The sequence below is a fragment of the Acartia tonsa genome, chromosome 10 (genome assembly GCF_053477335.1).
Source record: "Acartia tonsa isolate MP-2025a chromosome 10, ASM5347733v1, whole genome shotgun sequence".
In the NCBI taxonomy this organism is placed as follows: Eukaryota; Metazoa; Arthropoda; class Copepoda; order Calanoida; family Acartiidae; genus Acartia; species Acartia tonsa.
The window spans coordinates 6,650,697-6,674,191 of NC_137269.1; the positions used below are offsets into that span (position 1 = coordinate 6,650,697).

At 30.5% G+C, this 23,495-nt stretch overlaps 1 protein-coding gene across 1 annotated transcript; it reads right to left on the minus strand.

The window, feature by feature from the left end:
* Positions 1-1,931: 1,931 nt before the first annotated feature.
* Positions 1,932-23,236, minus strand: LOC145330503 (transient receptor potential cation channel subfamily A member 1 homolog). The gene is made up of 17 exons (XM_080175134.1): positions 23,105-23,236; positions 22,947-23,021; positions 22,639-22,719; positions 22,283-22,346; positions 21,442-21,584; positions 21,179-21,221; positions 20,963-21,028; positions 20,494-20,549; positions 15,884-15,974; positions 14,477-14,614; positions 14,120-14,187; positions 13,797-13,929; positions 13,251-13,346; positions 10,311-10,457; positions 10,035-10,171; positions 2,657-2,754; positions 1,932-2,588 (listed from the first exon to the last, which is right to left on the minus strand). Exons 1-17 carry the CDS (start codon positions 23,179-23,181, stop codon positions 2,395-2,397), a joined length of 1,707 nt encoding a protein of 568 aa, XP_080031260.1. The 5' UTR covers positions 23,182-23,236; the 3' UTR covers positions 1,932-2,394.
* Positions 23,237-23,495: the final 259 nt, after the last annotated feature.

The following is a 23,495-nucleotide window of genomic DNA, read 5'->3' on the forward strand; positions in this document are numbered from 1 at the left end:
TACACAAAAAATATCTTCGATAAAAGCTGGGAAAATTATTTAAGAGCATTACCGATAGACCGGCAGACAATATTATTCTTAGAGTATACATGCATTGGTCAGTAAGAGATATAAGTTTTCCGGAATTGTAATGTAGGGAGTAGATTTGAAATCTGCATCAAATTTTAAGGATTTTTTATAAAATTCGTTTTTTGTATAATTCTTTATCTAAAAGCGGAAATACAAATTAAGTTAATTAATTTTGGCATCTGTGATTGGTGGATTTAAAAAATCTGCGCTCTGATTGGATGGCGTACATCATTCAACCAATTAGAGCGCAGGTAGTTTAAAATCCACCTATCCTATTGGTCAAAATTAATTAACTTAAAATGTATTTTCGCTTTTAGATAAAGAATTTTACAAAAAACGAATTTTATAAAAAATCCTTAAAATTTGATGCAGATTTCAAATCTACTCCCTACATTAAAATTCCGGAAAACTTATATCTCTTATTGGTCAGCCAACATAAAATAAGCCTTCTGTCTTAACCCTGAAAGATCGGGCCCCCTACAAATTCTAAATACATCGGATTTTATACCTTAATATTTGCATCAGCCATCTACCTTTACAGTACGGATATTTAATATTCTCAAGAACATTACAGACCAGTGAACAACGTGAGCTGTAGGCTAGTATCAATATACTCTTGTAGTCTAACATCTTACTTTGCTTACTAAATTGCTAATATATCTGTTTTAATTTTTAAGGAATTCTAAAAAATTAAAGGGTATTTTGTGCATTTGAAAATTATTAACAAACCTTCATTATATAATATTCTTGAAAAAGAAAATATACCAATGAAATATTGATAAATAGTGTAATTGAATACAATACAAACCAAATTTAATGAATTTAATTTAAATAGTCTATGCAGACATGTCTGTAGTGTACATTATTTAGGAAAATTCCATCAAAAGCAATTTGATAATATTGATTGATTGTATAAAAGGCTACTCAGCAATTTGTTTTATTTTGGTAATAAATAATAAGTTAATTCTAACCTGTATTTTGTTTTAATTGAACCCAATGAAATTTATTTATGAAATCAAGGTGAAGTATTTACAATTTTAAAGTATCTTTTTTTTGGCTTCTTGTATAATAAAGGATTTTATGGTGTTGATGGCGATGGGGAGGGTTGGGGATACAATCCCACTTCTTTTCTTTTTAAAACCTATTCTGGAACTTGTACACCTTGTTTAGTCATCCAGGTATGCTGAATGTTATTTATCCCAAGAATAAATAACTAATGTTATGCCTATTACTCCCTGACAAACCAATTATAGAAAAGCTACACTTTCAAAATAAACACAAAATTAGATAGATGATCCATATATTTAGTCTAGGTGAACATAAAACACATTTTTATTCATATAATTAAAATACAGTAAAATTCAAAATCTATAGATAACACATATAAATTATATAATCAACTAATGGACTACTGTAACTTCTCCTTATTTATTTAAATAAACCATAAAATATAAAATTCTCTGACTTTCATAATTGTTTTCCCAAAGGACATACTCTTTTATATCTGACTTACAACTGTGATTAAAGTAGATTTAACATTCATGTTTTAACTTTTATTTCTTGATATTAACCAGGCTACTGGCTTTATTAAGTTTCATTGTATTTGTACAAATATAGAACAGTTTTAGGTAAAATAGGCCAAATCCTTTATAGTTTGTTAAGCATTAGCCAGATATAGCTAAGAATAAAATTAAAATTTTGAAGTTTCCTTTAAGGTATAACATTTAAAAAATAAGGATGACAACATCCAAAAAAACGAAGCTCTGAAACTGTAGGCCAAACTAACATTAACACTTGCAGAGTGTCAGAACTGAATAATCAGAATAAAAATATATAAAAGTCAACACAAAATTGTAAGTAAATTTCTTGAAAAACTGCTTAAATACAGGATAAGGACATACTTACTTTAATTAAAGAGATGCTTTGCTTATAATATTGTACTTTTTTGTCCTAGGAAATCAGTATTACAAAAGTTAGATCAATCAGATTAATACATCACATAAAAATTTGTTATTAAAAAAAGTTCAAAATAACATTCTGGTAACGGTCATGGAGTTGCTAAGTTTTCTAAATTGTATCTAACTACTACAGGAATCACCATGGAACGTTTGAAATCGATATTCTATCTTGCCAAAACTAACAAAAAAGCTATCTGTATGTACATACGGGCGGACGGACACACCCTAATTATAGAAAAGCTTTGCTTTAAATAAAAAAAAAAAAAAAAAAATTTATGTCTCGAGAGCATTCAAATATATACATTTTAATATAATTAAATTGAATTGACAGATTCTCCTTTGTTTATTAACTCCCTATTTTCCTCTGTCACAGTTTAGTTTCTTCCTTGTTATCCCTTCTCTTCAGCAGAGTCTCCATGTCCTTTAGCAGTGCAGTCATTTGACCCTTCAGTTCTGTCATTTGACCCTTAAGTTCTGTGTTTTGACCCTTCAGTTCTGTGTTTTGACACTTCAGTTCTTTCATATCCTCCTGCAGGCTGATTTCTAAATCAGCCATCTTACCTATAAAAAAGTCAGCAATAACAGATGTAAGTTACTTGCTTAGACATTGATGAAAAAGACAATTATACCTGAAAGATCTCCTCCAGAATGTGAATCATTTTCCAATTCATCATCATCAAGCACATTAGGAAACAGCTCAAAGGTCTTGTAGGCCTCTATTAATCTCCTGTAAATCAATGAGAGGTTAGTTGGGAAATTATTGTAGGGATATTTTCTATTAGCTTTTTAATATACTATGTCTAGATTTCTTGTCTGACCCGATTTTTTGTCAAATCATAAATGGAAATTTGTAGCAGACAAAATAATAGTTTAGTTTTGAATCAAGCTGAGATGAATTCTTTTTAAAAATCAGGCTTGCTACTCGCGGTGAGGCAAAAATATTTTTGTGAAAAATCCTTTAAAATCACATTCAGCAAGCTTTGTACTAAGAAATTATACTGTTCACGCTGACTTTTATCTATGTATGAAATGAAAATAAAAACAATGGTTTGTAATAAAATGTAAACACAATTTCAACCAATGAGATCTCTTTAATGTTCATTAAGGATTCTCCTATTGGAGGAATCAGCCATTATGTCTCTTGAGTAAACTCTCTACTAGCTATTTAAATAGAATTCATTCTCCAATATGATGTTAAATTAAAAATCCCCCCATCTTTTGTGCAGGAAATTTTTTCTTAAAGGAACCCTGCAAGACATATATTGCTTTAACTGCTGAAAGACTGCCACGAGTAGACCCAATAACCAAAATTTGGCTCTAAATAATAACAGAAAACTTACATACATTTCAAAAAGTTTGTTTAGTATAATGAAAGTTTTGAAAGATTTTCATTGCTTAAGATAGAAATTTCAATATTAAATTACGTCGTCTACACAGCTAGCTTAACCCAATCAGGCCCCAATTCCCACCTTAATATCTCAGCTCCTGTTACAGTTAGAGTAATAAAATTTTTTTCTGGTGGTTCATGTGCATGTTTAGAGAATATTATTTTTTTAGTCATAGCGGTCAGACTGCTTCTTAGCCGCTATTTAGCGGCCAGCCGCTAAATATTAAAACAGCTGTAGAGCGGCCAATTTTAAAGCTAGGATCACCAAATTTTAAGTGGAAGTTTTTTTTTTTAACCCATTTGTGACGAACCGGCTTTTAACGCCCGGTTCCAGAAAATGCCAAAAAAAACCGGTTTTCAGTTTCAGGATTGCATCATGCTCGCATGAGCCTACACTTTACTGCCCTGTTTTTCAATTCCCCCCAGAGAGAAGCATTTCTATCTATTCGGTCGGCCACAATCTTTCATCGAAAATGGGTGAACCAAGAAAAACAAGGTGATTTAAAATACCCCTTCTAACTTTTTTGTTTATGAAGTAAAGTTAGTGATTTTTTTCGTGAAATTTAAAGTTTATTGGCAACTACATTCATTTGTGAAATCGTTTTATTCAAATTATTATTTTTTATATGATTTTTTTATCGTTTAATTATGTTCTATATAACTCCGGTTCGGCGTGAGTAAAAATACCAGCTAGTTTTATTGCCCTGCTCGGCGCGAGTAAAGATACCCGGTTTTAACTTTTCAACCATTAGATATATTAGATATTTTTTATCATTTATTATTCTCTTCAAATGTAAAAATTTCTTTATTTCCCAATGATAAATATAATTGATAGATAGATAAATAAAAGGATCGATAGATAGATAGATAGATAGACTGATATATAGGGATAAGACAGATGGATGGACAGATAGATAGATATATCTTGGTTTAGACTTTATTACATAAATATTTTTAAGGGGTGGGGGGGGGGGGATATGCAAATTTGATGGTTTTAGGCCATTTTTGTTATCTTGATATTAATGTATTATTCTATTCTTTTGTTTGTGATATTTTTAAAATACTTTAGGCCAAAGATATGTGATAAGTCTTTTCTAGTCTTTCCTTTATCAATAAAAATTATATTTTTTTATATATTTGTCAATTACTGATACTACTAGAATAGTTGCTACTCTATAATTCACTTTGGATGTTCAAAAATTACATTATCAATATCCCTCCCATTATTATCAATACAAATATTAGCAAAAGTTTTAAAACTTCCTCGAAATGGGCTTTTTTAACCGAAAAGGGCGGTACCTATAGCCAAAATCTTAAATGTGATATAAATTGTTTTGTATGTTAGTTGTAGCTCTATCAATTACATGAGGTTATGTAGTTTTCAATTACGGATCGTATAGTAGTTTTAAAAAGTGTTCATCTCACTTTGGGCGTTCAAAAATTACATTTTTAACTTTTTGGGCCAAAAAACCGGGTATTTAGGTCAAAAACGGGCTTTAATGCCGGGGGAAAGCACCAAAAAACACCAAAAACGGTTATTAATGCTGAAAGGTTTCTTTACTCGCGCCGAACCAGGTTTTTTTGCAACTTTTCTGTGCACGCCACTAGAGCAAACAAAAAAATTGGAATTCCGTTTTTACCATTATAAAGCTTCCCTGAGATTTTCAGCTCGATCGGTCCATAAAAGTGGCGCTCGGCACTAATGGGTTAAAACAAAAAAAATACTTTTTCAAACCATTGCCGAAAAACAGCAAATAACTAAAACCGCTATTTTTGGCGGTTACGGCGGTTGGCAGTGCCAATTAATATTTTTATCTGTTTCTGATCACAATAAAAGACTACATAAAAAATTTGGTTGGTCTATAGCTGTTTTGAAATTCGGCGGCTGGCAGCTTACAAACGGCAAAATTACAGGTAGGAAATAGAAAATCGGTCAAAGAGTGGTCAAACGGTCATAACCTTACTACTCACATAAGTTTATTATTGCTCAAGGATGTACCACATTTTTTTAGGTCTCTAGCTGTAATAGAAGCCAAGATATACATGATATAAGTCCATATTAAAACCAGGACATAAAATCACTATTCTCAAATGTTCATTGATATCCCAGTATTCACTAAAAAATACTCAAAAGAAATTAAGATTTATTTTGAAATTTTTCTAAATTTGGTGCCACCTAACCGATTTTGACCGGACGCCACAACCAACACAGACCAGATATCCTTATAAGATCAACTCTTGCCGACGCATAATTACTAAACTTAGAAAGTCATGAAGTCACAACTCTCTATGTTCCTACAAAAAAATGACATTGAAAAAACATTGATCTGTAAGGGTTAAGCCAGGTACAGGTTTGCCTGAGCACGCCAAGAAAACTAACTAGCAGGGGTGTTCTAGAAAGATATTGTGAGTTCATAACCACTCTTACTTAAATCATAGCTGTACCTTCCCTACTATGACTTTTTTCAAAATAAATTTTCTTGGCTGCTGGGTTTCAATTTTTCTTTCTACTATAATTATGAAATAAATTGTTTGTTTCAGCGAGCTAGTTTACAAAGTTTAAAGAGCAAATCTAACTGTTAACTGGATATTTCAATTATATAATCCAATCCATCAATGAAAAATAATAAAAAAAAAACATATTCTTTTACTAATTATAAAATCTTAAAGTAGATACTTTCAAAGTTATATAATCTACATTTAGGCTAATAAACCATCCTTATCTTTAATTTAATTGATGAAAGCAGTGATAAAAGCCTGGTGAATCTGTATCAGATTGTCCCAGAATATTTCTGAGACAATTCTGAAACACTTAGTCTATTTTTCATTTCTCTACTGCAAATTATATCTTTGAAGTCAAAGATAAATCATATTTTTTAAGCTTAATCTTCTAAACTATAATATGTCTGAAACAAGTAAACTAAAATAATCCTTACACTAACAAGTAAATATGGCAAGGTCCATTGTGGCAAAAAATATAAGGAGAGTAGGTGATACTGAAATAGTTTACCCCTTTACAGTCAGGCCCCTTGCCGCACATTAATCGATCGAGGGGGGGAGGGGCGTTCAACGACCCCCCCTCACAGTGGGAAAAAAAACGGGACATCCACAAAATTTAAAATCAACTTTTATCTATCCTAGGAATTAATAATGGCTGTAAGTAGACAGCTAGAAAAGAAATTTTTTAAAAATATTAATTTTTGGCGGATTTATGCCATCTTTAAAAAAGGTAGTGGAAAATTTCTTTTCAGTTTTGATGATTTTCCAGATTTTTTTACACAATTTTTTCAAAGCAACAAAAAATACATTTATGTTCAGCTTATACAAATAATTTTTGATTGAGGTACTTTTCAGATACCTGTACCAATGTCTAATTAAAGAAAAATTTTTAAAAAATATTTTTTTTGGTGGTGTAAATTGACACTTTTTGAGAAAATTTCACCAAAAATATTAAGATTTTTAACCCCAAAAAATCAGTTTTCTCCATTTTACCCAAAAACGACCAGGTGGCCCCAGGTTTTGCAATAATAATATTAATATGCAACATGTATTCTGTATAAAACAGTTTTCACATCCTGGGGCCTCCCGGCCGTTTTTGAGTAATTGAGCATTTTACATTGCATGGTTTGAACAATTTCGTTCTTGTTGATTTCAAATTTTCCTTCGTTAGAGGGGGAAGGAGTCATTTTAGAGCCCAAAGTCATCTCTGCAATATTTTCAAACTTTTTAAGGCGGATCTTTCTTGACTTTTGCATCATTTGCCTCTGGCGAACCGTTTCGCCGTTATTTGCCGCCGTAGGTGTGATTTTTAACGATTTTTGCCGTTCTCGCGGTTTTAATGGACATTTAAGGGTTACAGGAGTCCTTTAAAAAAGATGACTAATAAATACTTTTGTATTTCTAACTGGTTTTGGTCCAGCAGAAATTCAAATTTAGGGATTAATTATAATATTGCAAAAACATTATATATGCGTCAGAGAGAGAGAGAGAAATATACGTTTGAGAGAGAATATAATATAAGCAATTATGTTTATATTCTTATACAAACTTTAAATGAAGATAGAATAAAGGTATTAACACAAAATCAAAAGTGTTTTATAAATTATGTTATTGTTGTTTATATCTGTAAAAAAAACATGCCTTATAAGTGTCCTATTTTACTTATACTGGACCTACCTAAAAATGACGGGACTCGAACTGGGTGCACCTGACGCTATAGTCATGTTAACAAACATTGTTTGCATTGAAGAAATATTTACATAGACGTTTATTTTGTTAAAATATTCAAATCGTAACTAAAGTTATGAAGGTTTTTAGATTTTTTTAAAAAAAGGGTAGCTTCGCTCCTCCAAAACCGCCAGACGTACTTACAAAATGCACATTAGAAGTTAACAGAGGCAAATTTTTAGTTATTTCCTGGCTAAAGCAAAAAAATTACATCATTTCTTCAAATACAAGCTTATTTATTGAAGTTTACTTTTGTCTACTCTTAATGTCCCGTTTTTTGGCAAAAGATCCCACTGTGCCCCTATTATCTCAGTTCCTATTAGATCTAGAGGGCAAATTTTTTTTGTGCAAGTTCCCTGTTTGATAATGAATTTCCGACTTTTATAAGTCTAAGTCAATTTTCGCTTCCTTTACCCATTTATTTAACAACCTTTGTTTTAAGGTCTTTTTTTACTTAAAATTTCAAACGGCTGTAATTTTCTTATTTTTGAAGCTAGAAGAACAATTTTTTTCAGAAAATGTTTATCTTTGTAAATTTTACATTATAAATATCAAGATATAAATTTCAGTGGCCGCAGCTGTACTTGGCAGCTGCCAGCCGCCACAGTCGGCAGTCGGCGGGAAAACGGCGGCGGATCTTTATGAAATTTTAATACGTTATGTAGAAATGTAAGGAAAGCTTAATTTTGTAGTCTCTAAGTCAAAAATTGCATTGTTTTAGTCAAAAAAAATATTTTTGATCTTTACCTGGATGACCCTGCCAGGTTTGCTGGCATTCTGTGCCCGCCTGCCAGGATGTAGATATTAAAAAAATTTCAACTCTCAGTTATGTGTCATACCCATACTTAAAAAGTCACGCAGTTTGGGCTCTTTATCTTTCACACACAGAAAATGAGATAAAAAAAACGGAGGGGGGGGGGGGGCGTTCCAAAAAAGTGCTTTTAGATCTATACTACACAACAAGAACTTCAAGCCTTCTCGATTTTGAGAGTTTTGAGAGTTTTTTATTAAAGAAGGTCTCTGCTTTTTTTAAGGTGTTTTCTTATTTAGAATCTGATATACTAATTCAGATGATCTATACAGACCTGCATTTTTTCAATCTTTAGGATCTTGCAGTCAAACAAATATTACAATTGCATTTCTGATCTAATCAATTTCAGTTTGTGTTTTGTTAACAATGTACATGGATGAAAAACATTCCTGTTGATGAGGGCAGTTTTGCCTTCAAAACATTGAATAAATCTAAAAGTTTGAAGCCTTGAGTTTTTCATTCTGAGGATTTTACATGTTGGGTCCGTAACCATTCATCCTACTTAGCATTTCTGATCTGTTTTATCATCTGAACAGGTATTTCTTTGCAGAATAAGATCTTCATAACTCAGCATAGCAAGTAATTTAGTTAAATTACCAGTATTTTTTTTTGGCAGTACTTAATATATTTAAACATGTACTGCATGTGCCAGTTAGAAACACAGGGTTTTTAATGTTATAGTTCACATTCATTAAATATACAGAAACTCTCAAATGATTAAAATTGATAAGGCTTGAATAAAGTGAAATGTATTTTCTACTAAGAAGTTTGTTCTTGTTGTGTAGTATAGCTCTAACCATGCGTTTGAGAATTAAATATACTACATAAACTATTTGAAAAATTTAAATACAGCAGCCAAGAAAATATATTTTGAAAAAGTCATAGTAGGGAAGGTACAGCTACGATTTAAGTAAGATAGGTTATGAACTCACAATACCTTCCTAGAACACCCCTGCTAGTTAGTTTCTTTGGCGTGCTCAGGTAAACCTGTACCTGGCTTGAGCTAGCTGTGTCTAGAAGCAAAATTAAAAGCTTATTTTTGTCAGAAACTTAAGCTGCCAGTAACTGATAACATTTTTTTTTAATAAAAACACTCCTTTTCATAGTCAAAAGTAATACAGATGCTCAGCTGTGATTGGTTGTTCAGCAGACTTAGTGCGGAGTCAGCCTTCTGATTGGCTAGAAAATCTAAAGGCTGGCATACTCACACTACAGTACTCTCAGTACAACGTAAATTAAACTGAATTTCTTTTTATGATTTTGACCATAAAGAAGGGTGTTTTATTGTAAAAATGTTACAGTTACTGGCAACCTAAGTTTCTGCTATAAATAAGCTTATAATTTTCTTTCTAGGCGACGTATTTTAATAAATCTTTAATATTAATGATAAAAAACATTAAAAATTTTCATTGTACTAAAAATTCATTTTAAAATGTCTATAATTTTTTGTTATTGAAGCTGAAGGCTTCAAATTTTAGGTATTGGCTCTACTCATGGCAGTCTTTCAGTAATTAAAGCGGTATATGTCTTGCAGGGTTCCTTTAACATCCCTAATTAGTCTATTTCAAACTGAATAACTTACCAAAGTTTTGGTTTCCTTATTGAATATTTCTTATTATCTGGTTTTGGCACATCAATTTTTGTAGCTGGTGCCTTTATCTTCATCCTTTTTAAACAGATAAGTGGACGACCAATCTCATTTTCCAAAACTAACCTGACCTATAATGATAAAGTATTTCATATGTTATAATAATTATCATTTTGCCTATTTGTGCCTATTCATTAAAAATCTGATTTTATTCAGTTTATTTGCCAACATAAAAACGTATTCTTTACTATCTTCCTATGAAAAATTTACCTGATTTTTAATTTTTTCATAGTAAGCATTTTCTTTTATAGCTTGAATGTCACTGATAGAGAGACCAATGGTGAGGTTCATAAGAATGATGGAGATGAATATAAGAACAATGATGTACATAACCACAGTTGTGGCTGGAAATGTAACCTAAATATTTAAGGTTTTATTAGTAATTTAATTGATATTGTTTTTCAATTCATTTTATATCTTTCACTAAGGGAATTATGCAAATATAAGTAATGATCATAAACAAATGCTTTGTTGAATTCAATTTGTCTAAAATTAAATCATTAAACAAAATGAAAGTATCAATTAATTACAAAAAAAAACATTGATAAAATTAAAAGAGTATTTTTCATGTTGAAAATTGATTATGATAATTTTAAGGATTAACCCATTAGTGCCGAACCGGGTTTTAAAACCCGGTTCCAGAAAATGTAAAAAAAAACGGTTTTCGGCTTCATAATTGCATCATTCTCAGTATGAATCCCCCCTCTACTACCCTGGCTTTCATTTCCCCCTGGAGCAGGTAGTTTTGCTTACTTCCGTTTGCCGGTATAGATCAACAAAGTTTGAAAATCATGAAAATTCAAAATACCCCATCTAACTTTTTGTTTTTATAGTAAAGTCGCTAATTTTTTTCGTTAAATCTAAAGTTTATTGACAAGTACATCTATTTGTGAATTCGTTTTATTTAAATTATTAATTTTTATATGATTTTTTTAGTGTTTTTTTTACACCCTATATAAGCCCGGTTCAGCATTTCCATTTGGAGTCTGAAATTTTTATTACCCGGTTTCACTAATAGATCTTTTTTGACAACAACAACAAAAAAGGTTTTTTTTACCCGAAATCGCCGGCTAAACACTAAATTTGAAATAAATCGCTTCGTATTATACTTGTAGCTCTATAGATTACATGAGGTTGTGTAGTTTTCAATTACGGATCGTATCAAAGTTCTAAAAAGTGTTCATCTCACTTTTGGCGTTCAAAAATTACATTTTTCGATTTTTGGTCAAAATAACCGGGTTTTTACAGGAAAACCGGGTTTTAACGCCGGGGGAAAGCACCAAAAACGGGTAATAATGCCTGGTTGGTATTTATGGCCGAGCCGAACCAGTTTTTTTTGCAACTTTCCTGTGCACGCCACTAGAGCAAAACAAAAAAAAACGAATTCCGTTTTGACCATTATAAAGCTTCCCTGAAACTTTCAGCTCGATCGGCCCATAAAAGTGGCGCTCAGCACTAATGGGTTAAAATAGTATTTTAAAAAGTTAATATAATAAAACATTAAAATCAAATGCCTTAGTTTGAGCTTTTTTCCTTTGGTAATTTAATCCTAATATTGACTTTGATTTGATATGCTGTAAATTTATGAGAGAACAAAGGACCAGGGAAATCTTATGCAAATTTTTCTAGAGACATTTTTATTAAAGAAGTGTTCATGCAATTTTGTCAAATTTTAATTAAAGATTTCATAAATGCTATTACTTTTTAAAAAAAATAATTACTATGTATGTTTTTCATAAAAAAATTTAATCAAAGGATTTCCATAAGAAACCGCCTGCAAAAAAAAAACATTTCTATTGAGTTTTAGAAAAAAAACCTCCTTAAGAAGTGTTTAAATGTCGTCTTAGTGTTCAAACTATTTTTCTGTTCTTTTGTTTCTGCTTGCGAAATATAAACAATGATGAAATTTTTTTTTTAAGAGATAGCTTTGTAAATAAAAAATTGTTTTAGTATATTAAAATACATTATATTAATAAAACGTTATTTTATATATATATATATTATATATATACTATGTTTCACCCCTAGCCTCTAGGGGCTTTGCCCTATATAGTTTTGGGAAGTCAACCCTCCTTAATAGAAATATTCAAAAAAATATTCTTTGTTTAATTACTCTGTGGTAAAATTAAACCCAGGTTGTTGGCTTTATGCACAAAAATTTTAATTTGTACAAATTAAACCCAGGTTGTTTGCCTTATACACAAAAATTTCAATTCGAAAAATTAGACCAAGGTTGTTCGCATACACAAAAATTAAAATTAAAAAAAAAATATTTTGAATTTTTTTTTGGAGGGGGGGTATTCATGGGGGCTTCGCCTTATGTTGCAGTGGGGTTCCCCCACCCCAATTACTGGTTTTTGTTTAAAAAAATTAAAAAAAAAAAAATTTGGAAGTGGAGATTTTCTTATTTTTGGGGGGGTTGGGGTGTCCCACCCCCCAAGAAAATAGCTTAAAACCACCAGAGGACCAGTAGGTATATTCCTGGAAGGGTAGAGCCCAATTTGATCAGCAATTACTGATATTTTACAAAAAATGTAAAAAAAAATTGGGGGGTTGGATTTTTTTATTTTTGGGGGGGTTGGGGGACGGGTGTCCCACCACCCAAGAAAATAGCCTAAAACCACCACAGGACCAGTAGGTATATTCCCTGAAGAGCAGAATCCGATCGGTTCAGTGGTTACCGAGATCTTAAGGGACAGACAGACAGACAGACAGACGGACAGACATCAAGCTACTTTGTATTATAGATATACACTATATGAAGCTAGCTTTTTAAAAGAAAGTGAGAAAAAAAACGTAATTTCAGAAAGTTTTTTTTGTTGTATGATTGTGTCTATGTATTATTCCTATTGGTCATATTAAGTGATTGGGGATTTAGACATCCTATCTTTAAAATACCAGCGATTTTTATTGTAAAATAAGAAAGTGGAAAATAGTTAATTTTCATTGATTAAATTTTTTGTTTAAAAAAAACACAGAAATAATCAAAAATTTAAAAAATTAACATCATTTTTGAAATCTACATAAAAAAATTCTTAAATATATTGTACAAACATATTACAGGGATAAGGGATACGGGATTGGCAGAAGATTTCCTAGGTCCTTTTAAAAAAGGATATACATTTTCACAAAAAAATGTATAAAACTTACAGGGTCTTCATCAAGAAATATATTCCCATAGTCAAATTCTCCAGTTGCCATTGTCAACATTTTGAGATATGTCCAACCTAAGGTTTTGAAAGCATCCTAAAAGGATCAATGATAGATTACAAGATTAATAGTATTTTTCCTTATTGAATAATTTTTCATGATTTAAGTTTATTATGATATATTTAATTATCAGCAATCACTTTAAGTATGTAGGAAGTCCAGTGACATAATGTAATGAAAGTTAACTTTTTGTTTGAATTATTTTTGAAATATTTTTGAATTAAAAATCAGAAACAGTATACAATAAGTATTAGCATAATTTGTGATTAAATACATTATAATATAATGATAAAACAATCAAAAATATTACAGTACGCCATGTTTTTTTTGTATTTATACCTTTCACTTTAAAGCATGCCTGAAGAAAATACCTGTTTTTTTCTGAATTACTACCAGCATTGTTTGATATTTCCTTCAGATATGCTTTATGAGGTTTAAATTCCTATTATTTTATAGAATGTTGATTATAAAATATGAACAGGAGACCTGTTGAAATAGAAGAACATGCATTCCTATAGTAAAGGCCCAAAGAACAAGTGCAAACATAACTGCAACTTTTACTATAGTCTTAAAAATCTCATAAACCATGACCAAATAATTTCCAAATATGGGAAACCATCTGAAATATAATTATTCTTAGGTTGGGGCTTTAAAAAATTAGAATTAGCTAAAAATATAATGTTTTTTTAATGTTTACTGTCCATCCTCTCCCCTGGCCTTTAGATGTATCTGTAAATGATAACTAATATCTAACAAATATTGCTTTTGATTTAACTTTTTTTTTATAAGGAAAAAATTTAACTTCTTACTGTAGATATCTTAGAAGATTCAACCATGAACTTGTTAATAATATTGAAATAGCAGGCCACTTCCAGCACTTGAAATGAAATTACAAATCAAGTATAAACCAAACTCTTTCAAAAATTAACATAAATTTGCAACATGTTACAAAAATTGTCTACTTCTTTTCTTTCCAGCATATGGCTTTTGCTCAGAAAATATTTAAAAGAATAAACTGAAAGTTAACATATGATATACTTTTGATGATTAACATTATCAAATTATAACATTAAATCATTATAGCCGGCAGCCAAACTAAATCCTAACATATTTCTTCCTATGTCTTATAACTAAAGATTCTTGCCAGTAAAGAAAAAATAACTTACATAAGCAGAAGTGCATGTGGAATAATATGAAATTTTATCAAATCCATCAAGGTTGATGTTGATTGTCATAAACAAAGCAAAGAGATACAAGAAAACATCCAAATGATTTGTTAGGTTATTCATATACTTTGCTCCACCCTAGAATTTTGAAGTGTTAATTATGTTGAGCAAATAATTACCCAGCTGTTCAAAAATCCGCATGGAAACTAAAGGAATGACGCATGCATACGTCGCAATACTATTATTTTCCTCGATGTAAAAAAACGACGTATATGCACGTACTTGAGCTCATATGATGTTTTTTTAATATTTTTCTCGATATGCACTTACGACGTACGTGTTTTTAAATGCATCGCGTTTTGGACCAGTTTTGCAACGGAATAATGAAAAATGAAATGACGCCGTTTGCATCATGTGGGTGCGGGTTAGACGTTACTAAATATTAATACATACTTATAAATAAAAGTACTTAAAAATAAAAGGATATACTCATCTTTTACTTCTAAAATGGAAATTGAGTGAAGAGATTTCATGATATTTCTCTTTACTTAGCTAGATTATAATCCTTTCCATGCTATACTGGAAATGATTAAATTTGTTATACTGTTGTTTATAGTTTAGATTTTGTAATGATTTAAAATAAAATATTTCAAAGTACCCAAACACAATGAAATGGGAAACCAATTTAAATAAGATTTACTTATATCATTTAAAAAAACCATACTTACATTTTTAAAAATAAAAAATTACAGTTTTTTCTAAAAAGTAAGAGACACCTGACAGCAAAAATTTGAACTATATATAGACACAAATTACCATTCCTATTTAAATAAAATTTTATCATTTCAAGGTCACATTTATTTCAATTTAACGACGTTCATATACGACGTAGAAGTTGTTATTTTTTAAAATTAAACTACACAATCAATTAGCTACATTTTAAAAAATTTTTCAACATTTCTGTGCGTCGTGTGTGTTGTTATTTTTATGAAAGAAAATGGAAAGGTTTAACAAGTAACAATTTTAACAAATTCTCGACATATTAATAAGGCAATAGCGTTACCTTTTCTTATAAACCGACGCATTTCTTATAATGTAACATATGAATGTGTCGTTCAGCCATCCTCTATGCGGCTTTTTGAAAAGCTGGGTATACAGTAAATGCAGCACACAAAAAATTGAGTGGCTGATTTTATTATCTTTCTTTCATTTTCCTTTTCTTCCCTTACTCCTCTTTTTCCTTCTCAGTCCAATTACTTGATCTCCTTTCTCCTTTTTAACTTTCCTACTCCTCTTTCTTTCTCTTCACTTTTTATTTTTTCCCCTTTCACTTGCCCCTTACTTTCCACTGACTTTCCTTTCATTTGCTTATAATAATCTGGTTGAATGTAAAGAAATAAGCATTACCCTTAGCAGTTGACTAAACTCAATAGCCAGACCAGCTGAAATTGTTACCACAACAAATAAGATACTCCAATCTTCCATTTGATGATCTATTCTGTATCAATAAAATGTAAACAGCTATATTTCTCTTATTACACAAAACTGTGAGATCAAAAAAGTTTTGAAATAAAGACGTTTTTGAAAAAAATAATTAAAATGTTTCCAAGATAAAGTATTTTTATTATAAAATACACCACTCTAACTGAAGAAAGACTTTTGCAAACAAAACACATCTAAGCATTTTAAAATGACATGTTAGGTTTATTAAAATTTTGATAGTTTTCCACACCTTGTGATAGAAGTTTAGAAATTAAATTACATTGTCTAGAAGCAGAATTTAAAGCGTATTTTTTGCAGCAAGTTAAGTTGCCTGTAACTGATTACAATTTTACAATAAAACCATAACCTGATAGTCAAAATGTTACAAAAATTCAGTTGAACTTTTTGTTGATTAGCAGAAAAAAATGAAACTAATACAATTATCTACAGATGCCTGGCTGAGCGGTTTCAGCCTTCTGATTGGCTGGAAATACTTAAAGCTAGAATTCTTACACCATAGTGCTCACAGTACAATGCAACGTTAAACTGAATTTTGTTTAATGATTTTAAATGTGAAATAGGGTGTTTTTATTGTAAAAATGTAATTATTTTCAGGCAACCTAACTTTCTGCTAAAAACAAGCTTTATATTTTGCTTCTAGGCAACTTAATTAAATTTCTATCCTGAGATGTGGAAAACTCTTACAGTGGCGTGCGAAGCACTTTGTCTAGGGGGGGGCATTTTGAAGATTTTGTAAAATTTTGATTATATATACTAATTTTAAATAAGGGCGTTTTAAGGGGTGGGATTATTTGATTATGGGCCTTCTAGTCCTTATCTCTTCTGCCCAATCCCTTCCCCCATCCCTATTTCCCATTTATATCCCCCATCTCTCCCCCCCCCATCTCTTCTCCCCCATCCCTTCACCCCCATCCCTTCACACCCATCCAATCACCCCCATCCCTTCACCCCCATCCCTTCTCCCCACCCTGCAATGACCGAAGGGAAGAGAGTTAGAAATCATCTTCAAAAAAAAAAGTACAGAAGATAATTTAACCTTCCCCCCCCCACCACAAAACATTTTTTATGGGTTGAAGGGGATGTTATAAAATATCAGCAGAAAGGATGAATAACCCCATTAAAAAAAATTTTTTTGGAGATAAAAATACTCATTTTGGCAATAATTTACCAAAAATTTTCCTAATATGTAAAACTGATTTTAAATATTTCTTTATTGTATGACAACAAGGATGACAACATCTTTAAGTAGCACAGCACAAAAAATCATTAATAAGAATACAGACAAGTAGATATAAAGAGCATCTGTTGAAATAAATATATATTTTAGATAGAAAAAGTCACAAATCTTTTTTCCTTTATATTGTGTGATGACAGTCAAAGTAAATTACATACTGGATGCTCGAAACAGCGAGAAATTTTTTTTTTTTTTAATCTTATAATCCACAAAAAAATTTATCGTACCATAAAAACCAAAGATATAAAGAACTATGTAAAAAATAAAAAAAATAAAAAACTTTGGGGTATAGTCTCTTTTGTGGCAATGCCTCTTAAGGGGCATTTCGTCATATTTTCATAGTAGCTTTTAATAGGTTATTCTAGGTTAAGTTAGGTCAGGTGATTTCCCTGCAGGTTTAGGCAATTGGCCCCGCAGGTGAAAAGCTACTGTGAAAATATGACGAAATGCACCTTAAGAGGCAATGTCACAAAAGGTGACCCAAAATTTAAAAGATCTAAAAATAGCCAAAAACGTCCTGAAAAGCAGTCCGACCTCCATGAATTTTTAATAGTTAATTATACTCCATAATGATGGGAATGTTAACATTAAGTTTTAGCCTTCTATCTTTAATTGCAGTTGAAAAAATCACATTTCCCACTTAGCATTACGTACTGACAGCCATAGTGAATTATAGAGAAGCTAAAAAGTTATATCAACATTTCCTACCCTCTTTAAATGGCACTTTAAAACTCTGTTAATTTTTGATTAAGTGGTGTTTCCAATGATTTATAAGGGCGTTGCGTGAAGCGCACCTAAAAAACAAGAGTTGTGTATTTTATAAGTTAGGAATATAGATTGTAGTTAGTTTTAAGGGTTTTTAATGAAAATTGCCATAAAAAAACATGTCTTTTTGTAAGGGTATGTACAAAAAAAAATGATAAACTTATCCTGAAAATAATATGACATCATATATAGTTAATTATTTAGACAGAAATACAGTGTTGAGAAAAAGGCTTAGATAAATATCAACGCTGTTTCTTTTTTATATAAAATAACATTTTGATTAAATATTTGTTGTTTACACATGTTCTTATAGAAATAAAAACAAAATATACAATGTGATAAAAAGCAGAAACCATTTGGAAGGTCGTGAAGCGCAAATTTTTTTCTTCAAATATGCAGGGAGGGAGGGGTTTTTGGGCTATTTATTACACTAGTCCCCAATATTTCATATAAATTTTCTTATTCATTGGCTCAACAACTTCGGGGACTTTAATGGAATTTTGATTGGTTGGTTAATTAAGTTGAGTTTCCATACATTTCATCCACTAATTGTAATCTATATAAGGGGTTATTTTGTGTATCATCATTGAGGATGTATAAAATTTCTTTGGTAAAAAGTTTATACTATACAAAATAAAATACTTCCTATTACCTGGTTTATTATGTTCAGTGAAAAAAGATTATAACCTAATTTCTACACTAATAAAAAAATTTGGTAAGGTTAAATGAATAGTAACTGTTTGTTTGGCGCGAAGCGCAAAAATTTTTTTTTTGAGTATTTCTTGATCTTTTTTTTGGAAACTGGGATAGTTTTGCTTTTTGTAGGGTAGGGGGCAAAAAGGGGCATTTTTGTTGACCAGGGGGGGGCAAAATGGGGCATTTTTCAACATTTAGGGGGGGGCAGGGGGGGCGGTGGCTAAGGGGGGGCGTTTTGGTTGCTAGGGGGGGGGGCGATTGCCCCAAATGCCCCCTTCGGTTCGCACGCCACTGAACTCTTAAAATTTTCATATACTTAAACTGTCTTTAACCCTTTTTTAAAACATATATCAACAAGGATGACAACATCCATAAGTAGCGAAGCATAAACAATTAAATTTAGATATTAGTTGACAAAAGAATGTATATTAGGAAAAAATCACGAAACCTTTTCAACATTTGTTTTTAATTTCTTAATATTTATTTATATTTCAGTACTATGACTAACAGACTGATGGTCAAAGTAAATTACATACTGGATACAAACAGGAAATTTAATTTTGATATTTTTAACTACAAAAATTTTAAAAAACGGACCATAAACACCAAAGACATGTGAAATGTGAAAAATATAAAAATAGCCAAAAACCTGAAAAAAGGCAGTCTGACCGCCATTGATGTGTTCTTGAAACGACAGGAAATTTAATTTTGATATCTATAACTAAAAAACTTTTCGAAATCGGACCATAAACACCAAAGATATAGAGAAAAATGTGAAAAATACAAAAATAGCCTAAAACCTGCTAAAAAGCGGTCCTATTGCCAATGATGTTTTATAGTTAATTTTGCTCCTTGATAATGGGAATGTTGTCAAAAAATTTCAGCTTTTTATCTTTTATAGGAGCCGAGAAAATCAGGTTTCCCCCAAACTAAGACAGACAGACGGACATTTCAAATTATAGAGTAGCTTCGCTACTAAAAATATACTATGACACCAGTAGAATCAAACTGCAGAGCCTAAATTTGAATTAAGTCCCCAATAAACTTTTTTGAGGGGATTTAAAAATTAGTTTTTACTGTTGCTGTGTTCCTTTTTGATCAGAGCAAAAGGTCTTTTTTTATTTGGGTAAAATTCGTAGCTTTTAGAGTGTTTTACTTTATAAATATAGTATTCTGGTATAGAGTAAACTTAGGTCTTTTGATTTCATCTAAATTAATTCATTAAAAACTTAATTCTTTACAATATATCAATGAATTAACATTATTGTGCTTGTTTTCTATCACTTACTTAAAACACATAAAAATTGGCTGTAAAGGGTTAACAGGTGTAAGATGACAACAAATGTTTATGCAATACAACAAATTTATTTTTGTCACGTATACAAATATGATAAAATATAAGATTATTCAAACTTATTTTTTAAAAATATTTTTTAAAAGTATGTATCTTTTATGTGTATGGTTTTCATTCTTTTCATTTTAATTAAATAAAAATTATTTAACTACATTGGAAATAAGTTACTTTGTGAAAACACTCTTTTTTGAATTGTAAAGAACTGAAATGAAACAAGACTTCTAATTGGTTCAGACTTCAGAATTATATGTTTTATTCTAATGTTAGATTTTTTAATAAAATTAATTGTTTTAGAAAAAAAATTTTAATTCCCCAAAAAGTTTATTGGGGACTTAATTCAAATTTGGGCTCTGCAGTCTGATTCTACTGGTGTCATAGTATATTTTTGATACATGATATAAAAATAGGTTAAAAACAGTTTAAAATTTCATTTTGTTATCTTTCATTGTTACAATTTCAACTTACTCAAACTGTTCTTCAAAGTCTTGATAATCAGAGGAATACAATGCTCTTGACTTATCCTTAATGTAAAGTGTGATTTCTTCAAATATCTTTTTTTGTATAATAAATAACAGGGCAACATAAAACATAGAGATGAGTTGTAATAAAAAAAGAAAATAGATAAATTTCTTTTTGAGAAATGTTCACAGTTAAAACCTTATTAGTATCTGCAAATATTCTTTGTAAAAGTTTATTCATTATTTATTTAGAACTAAAATGGTTAACATTAGCAGATTTTAAAAACGTGTTGTTGCAATTTTTGTACTACAGAAAAAATATTTTGCATGGGTAATTATTTTGCATAATTGCATAAATCATCCACATTTTAGCTGAGGGTAAAAAATTTTATCAAAGCTTTTCCAGGGTGGAACAAGCTAATATAAAGATATATAATATATATCTTTTGTATTATATTCAAAATTTAATCTTTTACCTTCAGTGTCAAATTTGTTAAGCCATAATTAGTAATTGCTGATACAAATAGGATATAAACAACAAGCTAAAATATCAAATTATAATTTATGTTATTAAGAGATTGTATAATGTAAATCATTTTATCATGACAATATTCATTTTTAGTTTAATTATCCTCATTTATAAAGATTAGTAATTAGGTACAATTCTAAGATGTAATGCTATACTATAATACCTGAAACACTAGAAATTCTCTTCTTAAAGTATCCCATTTGTGTCTAAACAAGATCAATAAATCTGTTTATCTAAGTGACCCATATGAACTTGCTTACATTGAATTTGTTGTAATTTCTTTTGGAGTTGATTCCCGAGTTTTCAAATTTTATTCCATAAAATATACCAATTAAATCTTAAAGATGGGGAAATAGTGGCACAAAAGCCTTCACAGTTTTTATTAATGTTTAATGTTCAATCTATATTAACATATATAAAACTTACCTGATAAGTGCTGTAACTACAGGGTGTTTCAAAAGGTTCATTCTCTTGTATTTAACCATTAAATATAGGGGATGGTTTTGAATTTGCCTATCTGTGTAAGGATATCCTGTGGGTTTGTAAACATATTTCTTTTGAATCTTGCTCTGTTAATGAAAAAGAATAATTTAATCATTAAAATAACAACAAATATTGATATAATTTTGTGTGAAAATGTATACAAGTAGCTTTAAAGGAAGCCTGCATAAAATACAACGTTTTAGCTGCTTAAAGACTGCCACAAGTAGATCCAATACACAAAATTTGAAGCCTTCCACTTCAATATTATAGGCATTAAAATGATATTTCTAGTTACATGAAAAGTTTGAAAGATTTCTATTTCTAATGCTAGATATTACAATTTTGAATTATGTCGCCTAGACACAAAAATATAAGCTTATCTTTGTTAGAAACGTAAGGTGCCTGTAACTGTTTACATTTTTAAAAGAAAAACATCACGTTTCATAATTAAAATCTCTGAAAAAATTTGGTTTAACTTTTTGATTGTAAGCAAAAAATCCTAACAGCTGTGATTGGTTGTTGAGCTGATTTTTCTTCCGAAATTAAGCTTATAACTTTGTTTCTAGGCAACACAATTTAATTTGTTAATTTATAACATGAGCAATGGAAATCTTTCAAATTTTCATGTAACTTAAAATGTCAATTTTTGGGTATTGGGTCTACATGTGGCAGTCTTTTAGCAGTTAAAACGTTTCATTTCTTGCAGGCTTCTTTTAAATTATAAACCTTTATAATACTTATCCTCATGATTGTGAATTTACTGCTTTGGTATGGTATAACCTACCCAACTAAAACAAAATGTGTCTTCAAGACACTCTACATCCCATTGTTTTGTTTCATCTTCCATTCTGTAATCAAAATTGTAAGTAGACCTTCCTAAATATAGTTAACCATTGTCTTTGTCACTAGTCTCAAGGGGATTTGCCCTAAGAGGTAATAAAATGGGTTTGATCAGTTAAAAAACATAAGTTCCAAAAAAAATTGGAGGGGATTTTTTCTTTCTAGGGGGGATGAGGGTGTCCACCCATCAAGAAAATAGCTTAAAACAACCACAGCACTAGTAGATAAATTCCCTGAGTAGAAACAGTTTAGTGGTTACCAAGATCTTAAGCTTCAGACTGACAGAGAGAGATATCTCACCTTTTGATATTATCAAGCACTCTCATTGCCTGGTTGGGGTGGTATTTGATAAGTTCTCTTATTGGTGATGTAGCATGTTCACTAATATAGCAACAAAGATATATAATGTTTTTTAGGTACAGTTTGTCATTTAAATTTTAGTTGCTAAAAGTTTTTTTTTTATTTTTTGGGGATAAAAGGAGTAATACAATACTTGAAAACGTAAAATACATTTGATATTGTTACTACATTAAAGATTTTTGAATGATTTTCTATTCAACAATTCTAAGGATAGTCTTTTTTTTAATTAATTGATCTATTCTACTTACGTATCAGTCGTCCAGACATCTTTCAAGGCCCTCATATTCTTGGCATCATGGTCTATTATTGTCTCAATTACTTTTCTATGAATCAAAAAGATATAAGTTGCCAATACAAATTATTGCAATTTATTCAAAACATACTTTTAGTATTTAACTTGTTTTACCTGTTTCTTGACTTTATGGCTGCTAAAAGAGCATTGCCGTGTTCATTTTTTATTGGGAAACCAAATTCTATCATCATATTAACCAACTATAAAATACAAAAAGTAATTAAAATTTTAGTATATCTATAATACAAAGTAGCTTGATGTCTGTCATTCTGTCCGTCCCCCAAGATCTCGGTAAACACTGAACCAATCGGATTCTACTCTTCAGAGAATATACCTACTGTTGTTGTGGTAGTTTTAGGCTATTTTCTTGGGGGGTAGGACACCCCCAAACCCCCAAAAAACTAAAAAAAACACCCCCCCCAAAAAAAATATTTACATTTTTTTTGTAAAATCTCAGTAACTGCTGATCAAATTGGGCTCTACCCTTCTGGAAATATACCTACTG